The sequence below is a fragment of the Balaenoptera acutorostrata genome, chromosome 3 (genome assembly GCF_949987535.1).
Source record: "Balaenoptera acutorostrata chromosome 3, mBalAcu1.1, whole genome shotgun sequence".
In the NCBI taxonomy this organism is placed as follows: domain Eukaryota; kingdom Metazoa; phylum Chordata; class Mammalia; order Artiodactyla; family Balaenopteridae; genus Balaenoptera; species Balaenoptera acutorostrata.
This window is the reverse complement of record NC_080066.1, coordinates 76,529,687-76,543,309: the sequence shown is the minus strand read 5'-3', so window position 1 is coordinate 76,543,309 and position 13,623 is coordinate 76,529,687. Positions and strand designations below refer to the sequence as shown.

General features: G+C 39.8%; 1 protein-coding gene across 2 annotated transcripts in view; it reads right to left on the bottom strand.

Moving 5' to 3' along the window:
* The window catches only part of LOC103012995 (nuclear receptor ROR-alpha), a 182,841-nt gene that overhangs the window by 35,170 nt on the left and 134,048 nt on the right, over positions 1–13,623 (bottom strand). For both annotated transcript variants that reach the window (XM_028166473.2, XM_057543454.1), the window contains exon 2: positions 3,828–3,913. Coding sequence is in view for 1 of the 2 variants with exons in the window: in XM_057543454.1 (XP_057399437.1) it covers positions 3,828–3,913 (86 nt within the window). In the remaining variant the exon portion in view is untranslated. The remainder of the gene's footprint in view (positions 1–3,827; positions 3,914–13,623) is intronic.

Sequence of the window (13,623 nt, the reverse complement as noted above, 5' to 3'; positions counted from 1 at the left end):
CTGCAGAAAGTGACTCTCTGCTCCAGTCAAACCGGGTTATACAACCAAGACTTCCCCATTTTTAGGCTCTGGCTGCCTAGTGGATGTGTGCTTCTTGGGTCACGTCACAGACTGCGGCCTTACTCTAGTATCTAGTTCTTCGTTTGCTATGAAGGCCTCATCTCTACAACTAGACTGTAAGCTGCTCGAGGGAAGGATTCGGTCTTCTATGTCTTTGGACTCCAAATAGTGCTTATAGAACACCCAAGGGGGTGCTCGTATTTTCCCTGTTTTTATTGGCAGAGTCTACATTACAAATCACAAATGTTCACAAAATCAAGACTGGACCCACAGATATCCTGGAAATAGTATCTGACTCTACAGAGCACATTACTCAGACATGAGGAGTTTGCCCAGGAATGATAATAACAAGAGCCAACACTCAATGTGTGCTTGTTACGTGCCTGGCACTCGTGTAAGTGCTTTACCTATATGCACGTGATAACCATATGAAGTAACTACAATTACTGTCCTCATTTTACAGATGAGGAAACAGAGACACAGAGAGGTTGGGTATTTGCTCAAATTGGTAAATAGCAGAACTGGAGTTTGAACCCAGGCAGTCTGGTTCCAGAGTCAGAGCATAAGCCTGACACTATACCGTCTCTCTACACAGGGCCAAAGGGATTTGGAGAGGGTGAGCTGGGAATACTCAGGAACCAGAAAAAGAGCTACCAAAACGTCCACCACTTTTGCCGTTCATGTGCAATGCTTAGTTGAGCAAGTATGTGGTGAAAGAGAATCATTTCAGCAATTAAATAGGTTCTCTGGTTTCTTGTGGTTTCAGGTTGTTGATTTTAAAATGCAATTTAAAATACATTCACAAGGCGATTAGCTCAGAAAATGACTGAGTCACTTTTTCTCTCTCATTAGATTTCTATTTATATATCTAATCAGAAATTTTCCTTAAGTCTAATGATACTATTACAGAGACAAATTATTTATAATTTGTCATAATACAACCACCTTCACCTGGTTAGAACATGATAAATCATTAACATCAGTGGCAAAAGAAGTCTCTTGACTTCACCACAACTAGAGATAAAAATGTTAGTTGTAATGTACACACTACTGTATATAAAATAGATAACCAACAAGGACCTAAGGACCTACTGTATAGCACAGGGAACTCTACTCATTATTTTGTAATAACCTGTAAGGGAAAACAATCTGAAAAAGATTCTGAATCACTGTGCTGTACACCTGAAACTACCATGACGTTGTAAATCAACTATACTTCAATAAAAAAAAAATGTTAGTTGTAGCAGAAACTATGACGCAGGGCAAATACTATATGCATTGAATATAAACACGTACTACCGTATAGGTCCCAGGCTGGGTACAGGCCCAATCTGTTAATAAAATGAAGTTTTAATTGATTGTTTTTGTGATTTTCATTGTATAAAGTCAATAGGAAAGAGAAGCAGAACTGCAGATGACCGAAAAACACGCTGGCACTGAGGCTGTACAAGATCTGGAAGGGAATCTAGAAAAATGACAACAGTGAAATAATAGCTGCCCTTTGTTTTCTTATTGCTTTTATTTTTGTCATAAATAAACATTGGGTTAAAAAGAAAACACACATTGTTTATGCCTCAGTAAACACAGTGGTACTCAGAGAATTCAGATTTTATTGAATAGCGTGTTGTTAATTAATCTTCTGAATTGTTGAGGTGTTTCCTATGAAGTAGCCCCCATCTTCTCCCTGGTCCTGCCCTGCGCGCCATTCCTAGGTATCGTATTCAATTTGCCACATAAAACTACATGTGGCATTACTGACAGACACAGAGAGAGCGATCAGTTTCGTGAACAGCATGAAGGTACACACGTGGTTAATCCCTGGGACCCAGACCACTTAAGAAAATACCTAGGTGATAGGCAATGCACAAAAATCAAGTCTGCTTGGAACTCCTGGTAGGGGAGCACTGCTGTCTATATACCCTTCAGCAAGAAAGACCATGCCATCCTCTACCAGTGATAAGAAGGTGCGTACACAGAGTGGGTGAGGGTGCAGTGTGACAGCTGCCAAGCCACATCAGCCGAATTAACCCCCCCAAATCAATGGAGGGACAGCTGTCACAGGCAGGTACCTCTCTTGCTTACATCTTGGGATAACATAGGCCAGGCAGTTGATTTTATTTTGTTTAATTTTAATTCATTAATTAATTTGGAGGGAGGACAAATTGAGGAAATAATTTTTTTCCTTGGTAATCCAGAACCTTGAGGTCTTGAGGGTACCATAGAGGTGAATAATTCAAAATCCCCTTTGAGTAGAAAGCTCTCTATTCCTAAAGGTGGGTGAATTTTTTTTTTATTTTGTTAAACTGTTTAATTTGAAATAATTTTAAATTTAGTAATAAGTTGCAAAGATTGCACAGAGATTTCCATTATAGCCTTCATCCAGCATCCCTTGATGTTAACACCTTATGTAATTATGTTATATTTATTAAAACTAAGAAATTAACATTGGTGCAGTGCTACTCACTAAACCACCGACTTTATTTGGATTTCATCAGTTTTTCTGACAATGTCCTTTTTCTGTTCCGAGATGGATTTCTGGATAATGAAGTATGGTAGGTGGTGTGCAAAAATCTCAAGCTTCCCCAAGATAGGATCAATATGAAGCATTTGTATAGGTACAAAGTGGCAAGTGTTATGATGATTAACAGTAAAACAAAGACATAAGGAAATTACAAGGCGAATTTCCCTGAAGTCTCCCAGTAGTTATTTGTGTCTGAAGGTGGTTTTGTATTTTATGACATTGTATTTTTCTAATTTCACTAAACGAAAGCTAACCAAATTTGTGGATTTTATTTTTTGCTTCAGCCTCCAAACGCTTTAGGGCTAATTCAGGCCTGGTTCAGTGGCAAACTATCTCAGAGGCCTCCTGCATGTCTAAATAGCTTCTCTCCTGTTTTTTTTGCACTGTTTTATCCTATAAGCTGTCTCAAGGCCCTTCCAAGATAAGCAGGAGGATTTAAATCTTAATAAATTGAAATTTGAATAACGGAGGCAATCTAGGTTCGGGGGTCTTGAATGATTAGGAAAAACATCTCTATTTTCCATTCTCACATTATGCATGTGCTGTCCATGTTGCCCTGAGATCAGCATCAGTAATAATTAAAATAGTAACAACAGCAGTAAGACTATTAGATTTAAACAGCACTTTTCAGTTTATAAGGACTTTTATTTACAGTTATCATTTCTATTCTTGGAATAGTTCTAAAAGGTAGGAAGAATGCCACTTTACAGATGAAGAAACAGAGTCACTAAAAGATGAAGACATGTCCAAAACAATAGGGACAAATGGCGGCCCCAGGACCAGAACTCAGTGCTTTCTAAAAACCTTGCCGTGATTTGGCCAGATGTGTCAACATCTGTGTGCCAGCAATAAGACTTTCAATCACATTCCCATTAAACTTCTTGGAAACGCCTTCTTATAAAGCTTATAACAGGGACCTTACAGAAGTCTAGAGTCATCTCTTTCTTGAAAAAAGATAACCAAAGAGAGTTTTTCATCAGTTCAATCAATTCTGGGATTGGAAGTGACAAACAAGCCATGCTCGAATACTTTTCTCCAGCCTCTCATTATTGTGATGGGAGGCATAAAAATATATATAACTTCCTTGATTGTAATGAACACCCAAATATTTATTCTGTCCTGTCGTTTCTCGTCACTCAGAATGCCAAGGAGGTGAATTTTTAGGCATAGTAGAAGTAAAAAATAGAAGTCACAAAGATACATCCTAACGTTAATAGAAACAACAACAACAATTAAAAAGGCTTACCTTGCAGCCTTCACATGTAATGACACCATAATGGATTCCTGATGATTTGTCTCCACAGATCTTGCATGGAATAATTTCAATTTGAGCTGCAACAGAAGCACGCAACCAGTTAATTACATTTTCTTTTAAACACCTTATAAAAGCGTTCCCTGATCAGCATTTGTATAGTGAAAACTAATAACCTGCTAAACATTATACTGCATTAACTATTCATTGCTGAACTGTGAGGGTCCCCCTAGAGCCCTGGACTAAATTATGGCTGCTCGTTATATAATAGCTTTCGGGTTATTAAAATGGGTCATTTGAGGAGGTGTTTAAGAACCCACAAGAAGACTGGAATCAGCATTTCAAAGCCTTCAAGAACTGGAGAGTTCGCAGTTTAGGCCTCAGAGCAAAGCAGATACTAAAATGTTTCCTCCGATCTCATTTTCCATCATTATTTTTAAAAGGTCATAAACCTGTCTTGGCTGAGCATTGTAGCTCGGCTGGTGGAGAAAAGTAGACTCCAAAAAGCCAAGACTACTTAGGAAAATGATTCAATTCTAAATATTAATAAGTTACATATGATGGTAAGAATTCCTTACTCATCTTTTTTAAATTAATGTACCTGCCACGTGTTAAAAAATTAGTCCACTTGTGTACGATCAAAACCTTTCAACCATAAAGTTCATATCCTATTTGAATTTAATAATGATGAATCCGGACAAATAGAATATGTAGCTTCAGAGTTCTTTACATTGGAAATTGATTTTCTGGTACAGCGTGCGTGTGTTTCTGTCTAACTGATTACTTACAGTTGCCTCATACTGGAAGAATAACCAAATAATTCATACATATTACACCAAAGTTCTCAAATATGTTAAAGCACATTTCTAAGCAAACACATTATATCTTGAGCAGAGCTGGAAAGAGCATAATTAAGGATTTAAAAAACCCCTAAGGAACAGAATAATTAGGCAAAACAAAGTACTTGGCCCACCTATTAAATACAATTTATATGTGAAATAAAGAACCAACACTGAGCTGCATATATAGGATGACAACTTTCACCAGTTTACCTGGAATGCTCCATTACACTCAATTTATTTTCCATGGTTTTCACTACTGGATATCATGTCACATTACCTACTAAGTCACACACACAAAGGCAGTTGCAAGTGCCCAAGTATATTTCATTTTCATAAAGCCCCTACCTAGTGCCATGCCTCACACAAGGCAATGACTAGTCTAACGAACGTACTGCACGACGTAAGTAACACACATACACAGAGCCCATTCTTTCTTCCAACGTAATCTCATATCCTGGGGTAAATTCCACAGCCACCTACTCTGGATTTAATACAAAATTGTATTCAATACTTCAAAAGAGGACACATTAAATTACTGGACTTAACCTCATTATAAACCATGTGTCCTTGCTAACTTCCTTTCAAGGGGACTAAAAGTAACTGCAGTGCCTTTAGTGAGTCCTTTGCCTATCAGTCACTTTTAGGGTTGACATCCTGAGTTTCACTATCCAGAGTTAGAGACTGTTCAAAATCTCACCTCCAATAAATGTGCCACAATCCTGAAGCCCTCTAATACTCCAATAGTGGCATCTTTGTACACTATCTAATATGTCTATTCTGAGTTCTGCAACTTAATACGTTATAAGATCACGCATAACAAAAACCGTCATCTTCAAGTCGGCCTCCTCATCTTAGAGCCTAGCTTGATTTCTTCAAGGAAAATTCTTTATGAAATCTAAACTCTAATAATGTTTCACACTTACGGCTCCTCCAATATTTTTAATACATAGTTAAGGTAAAGTTTTGTGCCACAGATTGTCTGCAGCTCTAGAGAGAGATGGTTATGCCCCACGTTTTTCAGAGACTCATAAAAGCCAAGTGGTAGTAGAGAAATTCTGAAAGGTGACATCAGCTGAAAGGATTTTCCCATAGGAATCAACTAGTCTGTAATGAGAACCAGCCTCCCCTACCCCAACCCCTAAGGAAGAGAAGAATTAGACAACACAAAGGACTTGGACCATCTATTAAATAAAACTCATACAAGAAATAAAGAAGACAGACACTGAGCTGCTTCTGCTTATGTCTCACCTCAAGTTGTAGTCACAGAAACTAGACAAACCTCATTAGGCCCTATAGTTTAAGTCAGCATCAAAACTAAAAGCAAGTCTAACACTAAACTCGGGCCTCTCAAGAGTTATTTTCATTCCATCTTAGTAATGGAGAGATCAAGCAAACCTATTTAGTCCTTTGTAAGATAGGAAAGCTCTGGGCAGGCCAGACAGGGAACACTGAGTAAAACTGTAAGTATCTGGATCAAATGGAAAATGGTGTACTGTTGTTCACTCTGCCTGGACACCTAGTGGATGATCCATGAGAAGTGACATCATGATGTTTAAGGCAGTGACCAAAATGCCTACTAAAGGCTCCTGTAATCTTGCAAGTGATCTGGAGGTCTGGCAGGGAGGGGTCTGATCATGATGGGGGTGCCCCTGGGATTGACATCCTGGCCCAGCACTTCCACCCTTGGAATGGCTCTCAGCCGGCTGGGGAGAGGGTGGGTGTGAGGGTTGGGAAAGTCACTGTAGCATAAATCCAGAGTTTGGTGCCACTACTGCATAGGACCACTGGCCTGAGTCAGGCTCCCAAACTCTTGGTCTTCAGCCTTCCCTCAGTTCTCAAGGTCTTTCAGATCTGGAGGGCACTCAAGCTGAGACATATTTTACGAGACTTTATGGAGGCCAAGATGCTTAGTATGAATGGACTCGCTGTAGACTGACCTGCATTTTCAAGCGAGGGGCCATTTGCCTAGAACTTTGCCCCCTGCCGCACTGTGTTTGTGCTTGGCTCCAGTGGGCAATGCTGGCCAAAGATTCCAAATTAGTTAGAACAAGCTTCCCTAGGAATCTCATGGTGAGGTGATGGGAGGGTTCTCCAAAGCCAGGTTCCGATATTCTGATTGGTTGGATTAAACTATTCTACTAGCCTTCCCCCTTGGGTGGCTCTCTTATCTCAGAAGACAATTTCAGGTGCAAGTGCTCTTTAGGAAATGACTAAAATCCACTTGCTCCAAAAAGCAGATTCTCTGAAAGTGATCTATCACATGTGTTGATCTTTCCAGAAAGTAAACATTTGCAGATTGGAGCAGGGCACTTACTCAATCTTCCATTTAATCCAACAATGCACAAAATCCACCTCCCTTCACCTTTTAGTCAATTTACAGAATTCAAATGTATCAAGGAGAAGAAACATAGTCAATGCCTTACAAATTTTTCAAAAGGAGAGCAGTTTAGTTTCACAAATTTGAGTTTTCAGACCAATAAGAGGGAACAGGACAAAAATCCCCTTGCCCTTTGCTTTCTATCCCTCAGGCTTTTCCATTTTCTGACAGGCAGCATTGTGTCTTTTCAAAATAATCTTCTTGTAACAAAAATTATGAGTCTTGGCCCATATATATACTGCACACATTGACTCAGCCAGTATTTCAAAGGATGAAATCTGTCAGACACCACTACTGTCACAAGTATATTGATTAAATTAGTCCACATCCATATTCATTGCAGCAAAGAGGTTTATTTTGTAGCAGAATATCTGAAGCAAGATGCACGCACACATATAATCATGAATTGGCTTAACAATGAACAATCTTGCTATGAAAAATTCTAATTTGCCCACATTTTCAGCTCTATTGCCTAAATAATTTGCTCTTTCACGCACCCTAAATAATTCAAGCAGGCTCTCCACACCTGCACAGGCAAATTTCTGCAGTTTCAAGGAGCTGACAACAAGTGGCAGCGGGGCGTCAGGAAATCCTGGAAAGCAGGTGTGCTAATTAGCCAAGTGGTCCTTAGGCTGGGCGGTCATATAGCGTTGCACCTCTGTAAAAAAGTTTGCTTTTTACTTTTCATTATAAAAGGTAACAAGACACTGGCATTCTTAACACCTCACTTGTTCCTCAGGACCTATTTCTGGATTTATTGTGGTCCAGAGAAAAATGCCCATTCTGCCCAAGTATTAAAATATATAATTGCCCAAGAGTTGTACCCATCACTTCATTCTATGGGTGAATAGTGATGTCTCGACGATAATCTAAATAGATTGATTAATAATCAATAATATTTAACATGTATTTGGGCTTATAAAGTCTCAGGCATTATCTAATTTGCTGCTCCAACAACTCTGTGAGGTAGGTGGTATTATTATCATTATCATCATTATCTGCATTTTTTTTAGATGAGAAAACTGAAGCTCAGAAAGGCTAAATAACTTGCCCAAAGTCAGAGAGCTTGGAAGAGGTAAGGTTGGAATTTGGACACATTTTGGTCTTTTTCTCTAACTCAAAAGCTTATTCCCTCTCCACCCTACCCCCCTTCTCATCATACTGAATAGCCGAGCTAAATCACTCCAATAACAAACATCGGGAATATACTGCTCTTGGTAGGAAACCATTAACCAAGGATCAAAAGGCATCTCACAAGTAATCTGGTTAATCTTAATACTACTCAGAACTGACGTCAAGAGGTCTTTCTGGGAGTTACCTGACTAGTTTATAACTGGAAATAATCATCAACCTTCTAAGACCATTCTCAATTTTATAAAATTCCGAGTTCTTGACCTTAGCCTGACCAATACCAATGTTTAACAATTCTTAGGGCTGGGCAAATTACTTCACCTACCTCTCTGAGTCTCAGTTTTCTATTTGAAGATTCAATGATATAATGTATAAATGACACAGCACATATGATTATTTTATACATGTACTCTATATATATGCACATCACACACAATCCTTAGAAAGAGTTGGCACTCAAAACACAGTTATTATTATTGTTATTGTTGATAAGAAATCCTGCCTTATAGCGAAATGAAATTCTTTTCTGCAGACTTTAAGCTCTTTCCAAAGCGGGGATAGAGAAAAGCGGCTTAGCCTCCAGCTAATATGACAGGCAGTTCATACCAGCTACCACAGCGATCCTTTACAACGTTGGCACTTAACTGCTACAACATAGCAGCATGTTGTAATCAGTGTGGGATGTGTCACAAGGCGTTTGTTGCTAATAATAGTAAAAAAAAAATAAACTTTTTTACTGGTTCATATAAAAAAATAAACTAACATGGACCTAAGACCACCCCCATAAGACCTTTCACTCTCGCTCACTTGCACAACCATATGCTTTCTCAAATTGGACGGAACAGGGTGGGGTTACTGCTGGCTTGCCAGGAAATGGTCAAACCTTGGGTACACCCATGACACTATGTCACACATACGAATGCCAAGCAATTTTGTGTGTCTTGCAAAAACTGTCAAGAACTGCTGCTAAAAACAAACAAACAAACAAACAAAAAACAAAAAAAAAGCTATCTTTATACCAATCTGTTGACCGTGTTTTTCCTGGAAGGCTGAGAATATGGAGGACTTTTCCCCTGCTATGTTACATATTTCTCTAACGTTTGAATTTTTTACAACCAGCATGTATTACTTTTGTAAGCAGAAAAACCAATAAAGATTAAAAAGAAAAACCCTAAGGCATTTGATTTTATTTTCAGCAAAATGGCTTGAGTCCTTTATGGATTAGTCACTTTATTTTATCCCCTGTTTAAAACTGCTGGGGTATTAAAGGCTTCTGCAGCTGCCTGGATGGCAGTCTGGCCTGTATGTCAAGGCCAGCTGGGGGCGGGGGGGGGGTGGCTAGGGGGGAGTAGGGAGTCTTCACCTGGTTTCCTGGAGGAGGGACTTTGGCAACTCCTGACTTCGAGAGTTTTGTAGCCCCTCTGGGTCTGGCCACCTCTAGTTCCAGGGTCTCCAAGGACTCTGCCCCATGGGGCTCAGCCGAGGCGGCAAAAATAGGGGCTGAAATTCGCCTGCCTGTGAGCCCTGCTGCAGAGTGGCTGGAACAGCTTGGAGGGAGGGAGCCTTTTTCTCTCTCCACTCTCTCAGCGCTGCCGCTGGAGGCCCCAGGCCACCATCAGGGTTTGCAGAGAACTCGCGATACATCTTCATGGTAGAAGAACAGACCGTGGGATTCAAACAGTTTGGCACACTCTGTCCCTGGACCTAAGGCTTGGAGTATAACATGGATTTGTTTCACAGTGCAGGCATGTTCAATAGGCATCCTGGGTGGGGAGGGCTGAGTTCCAGCTACACACTCTGCAAACTAAAAATCAACTTGGTCCGCCATTTTTTCTACTAAATATAATACTGGTATGTGTCCCCGGTACAGTCTTTTCTTCTACTGATTTTTGGATTTGTTCATGATAGTACTTGATCCTAGCTGAACATCAGCAAAGCAGTTAGCCCCCTAATTAGAAAAGTCCTACCACTTTGAGAGCAGTCTTGTGGTCATTTCTGGCAACAACAATAATGCTTGATATTTGCAGAGCTCTGTAACGGTTTTCAAAGTTTTTGTCCACACTAGCTTGTTTTGATTTTGGTGTTCACAACAACTCTGAAGTAGGCAGATGGGTCTTATTAGCCCCATTCTACAGATGTGGAAAGTGAACCTCAGGAGGGTTGAATGGCTTCTTCTCTATGTCTAGGTTTCTCAGGGTTTAATTGTAGAAGCAGCCACCAAAGAAAAAAAAAAAAAGACAGACTTAGTGTCTCTTTCCTGCTCAGGATTATTTGATGCATTTAGATTTATGTTATCATCAATCTGGGGCTCTCAAGGGGAAATGCCATGAGAGAGAAAGAGCTGGAGGTTGATCCAGCTAAAAAGTGGAGTTGGCACTCCTGCATTTCCCTCTGATACTCAACTCCCTGAGTGGCCTCAAGCAAGTCACTTACACCTCCACTCCCTCCATCTATAAAATGGGGATAACCCCTACCTCCCAGGCAGGTGGTGGTAAACGAATGCTCACAAAGCTCTTTGAAGATGAAAAGACCTATATAGATGGGAAGCTTTAGGAAGCTTGGCATATCATTCTTGGCAAGGACCAGGACGCTGTGCCCTTACTACCCACTACAGGCTCTGCCACAAAGAGAATAAAGAAAAGTCCACAGAACTGTAATTTTCATCTGCTAACTAGACTCAAAGTTTTTTTTTTAATTGTTGGTTTCCAAAATGCCTTCCTGAGGGACTAATGGGTCCAGATGTTACTATCTTTGTCTCAGCTTGAGAGAAAAAGCACATAGATGGAGAAGTCACCTCTGTGTAACAGCTGTCACAAGCAAAGTCACTGAACTGAGCCCTTCACCAGGGCTTCAGTTGTCTTGCAGAGGTATCATGGAAATGGTATGATTCCCACTTGTTATACACAATAAAAACACATGTTGCCCTCCCACATTCTGACCCTTGGTATTAAGTTCATGTCTGACTCAAAGGACCCTGTCAAATTATAGCCATCCAAAAAAAGGTCTTGTACCTTACTCTGCCTCCCCCCCACCAAAGTCCTACACCTTACATACTATTTAAAGCCACTTCTTAAAAGCTTTAACTTGATTGTGGTTTCTGCTGAAAATGTAACAGCTTTTTAGAAATCATTGTTTAAAATAAAAAGTGTTACATATACTTGCCAAATACATACACATAAACACACCTCAAACTCTTCAAGAGATCAAGCATTTGCAAACTAAAGCTAAAATATGACAAAATTAGATTTTTGAAACTTTATTTCCTTCAGTCTTTACACATGTAAGACTTAGGAGCCTAAGAGTTAAAGCCCATATGAATTCAGAGAAAGCTGAGCTGTGTATGCAGGAAATACCTGAAGAATGAGGAAGACAAGTATGTGTTGTCACGTGGCTTTCTGTGAATGTGCAGGTAGTTCTGACAATGGGAACTGGATATTAATCCTTTGTAATATGTTTCTATCTCTACTGGATTAAGCTTTCCAGAGAAACTGACTCGCATTCCCTGATGCACATGTATCTCTGCTAAAAGCCAAATCCAAATGAGTACTTTTGTCCCTAGATGGGGAAATTCTGTCAAATCAGAGAAGAAACAGATTTTTCATATAGAGGAACAGTGGATGGCTTTGATTTTTAGATCCAGTTCTCTCTAGAATTCTCCTACGACACAGTCATGCACAGAAGACCTCAATTTAAGGCAACATATTCTTTATTTTTTTTGGTCTTTCCTAATCTAATCTCTATCACTTTTGTGAACAACAGAGCAGCCTTGTTGTTGAGGATTTCTGGGGTTACGTGAAATCAGGGACTAAGACAAAGGTAACTGGCCATTCAGCCAATTATTCTCAATTATTCTCAAGGTCCTTCTAAGATTCTAGAATTGACTACATTTTTTCAGGATGAAGTTCTTGCAGATTTTCTTGAACCTTGAATTCAGAAATGTCTAATCTTTCTCTTGAATCTCTCAGGGTGGGTTAAGCCATTTCATATCAGCAGGAAAAAGAATCCATCTTATCTTACTAAGTTGTTAGATTATGATCAAGAGAGTTTCTTAAAAACTTCTTTTCCAACAATAGGCATGTGTCCCTTATATAATTCTGGATAATACTAGACCCAAAAAGATGTCATCTGACTCACAGAACTGCAGCTAATCTTTTCTAGCGATCAACCTCACTCTAGATACCAATCCCTTTTTTCCCCTTAACAAGAGCAATTGTGCCACATTTAGGTTACGTCTTCCTTTGCTCACAGTTGAGAGCAATGGGGTCAGCTCTTTGCTTTCATCATTCAAAGTCTGTTTTTCACAACAACAGAAAAGAACATCTTTAAAACCAAACCAAATCTGGAGATCTTATCTAGTTTCTGCTTTACCAAAAACATCAAAATTACTCTTACTGCGTTTTATGAAATAACCTTACTTTACACCATTACCCCCAAATTCTCACACCTAAGCCCAAGAGATAAGCACTCCATTTTACAGCCCTCTTAACTTTGCACCTGCCTATGCACACCTCAACTTATAGGTATTGTATGATCTTGGTACTTCAATTTACAAGATTGTAGTTTTTCAGTGGATACACAGAATGTTACAAAAAGAAACAAACCTGGTGATTCAATTCCAAAGTCCAAAGACAGAAAAATCCATTGACACAGAAGTGGGTCTTAAAACAAGTAGGAGGGCTTCCCTGGTGGCGCAGTGGCTGAGAGTCTGCCTGCCAATGCAGGGGACACGGGTTCGAGCCCTGGTCTGGGAGGATCCCACATGCCGCGGAGCGACTAGGCCCGTGAGCCACAATCACTGAGCCTGCGCGTCTGGAGCCTGTGCTCCGCAACAAGAGAGGCTGCGACGGTGAGAGGCCCGCGCACCGTGATGAGAAGTGGTCCCCACTTGCCGCAACTGGAGAAAGCCCTCGCACAGAAACGAAGACCCAACACAGCCATAAATAAATAAATAAATAAATAAATAATTAAAAAAACAAGTAGGATATCTGTTTAAATCTATTTGTTCTACGGCTTCCTATGAGTCTGGTCCATTGTATGCTTAGCACATAGCATCATAGTTCACTGAATAAATCAGTCAAAATATTGTTTGTCTCAGAATTCTCTTTAAAGGGCCAAAGTCTCCTGCCTAAAAAGTCAGCTACTGATTGCTAACTCTAACTGCACAATTTCTATCCTCCTTAACGGTGACATCACCTGCTGAAGATGTGCAGAAGTGGGTCAAAATAACAAGAATCCAGGTTAAGTCATCATAGCTCACCAGGCAAAGGAACCTATTGCTTCTTTCCATTAGCTTAGGTAGTTTTTGTGAAGATCAATTACTGTTCATTGAATATTAGACCATGTCATTTAAGAAATATTCCCTAACCACACTGTTTGGATTCATGGCAAAAGAATTGGAAATAACTTGTAACTTTAAACCTTGAAAACACATTTGCTTTCC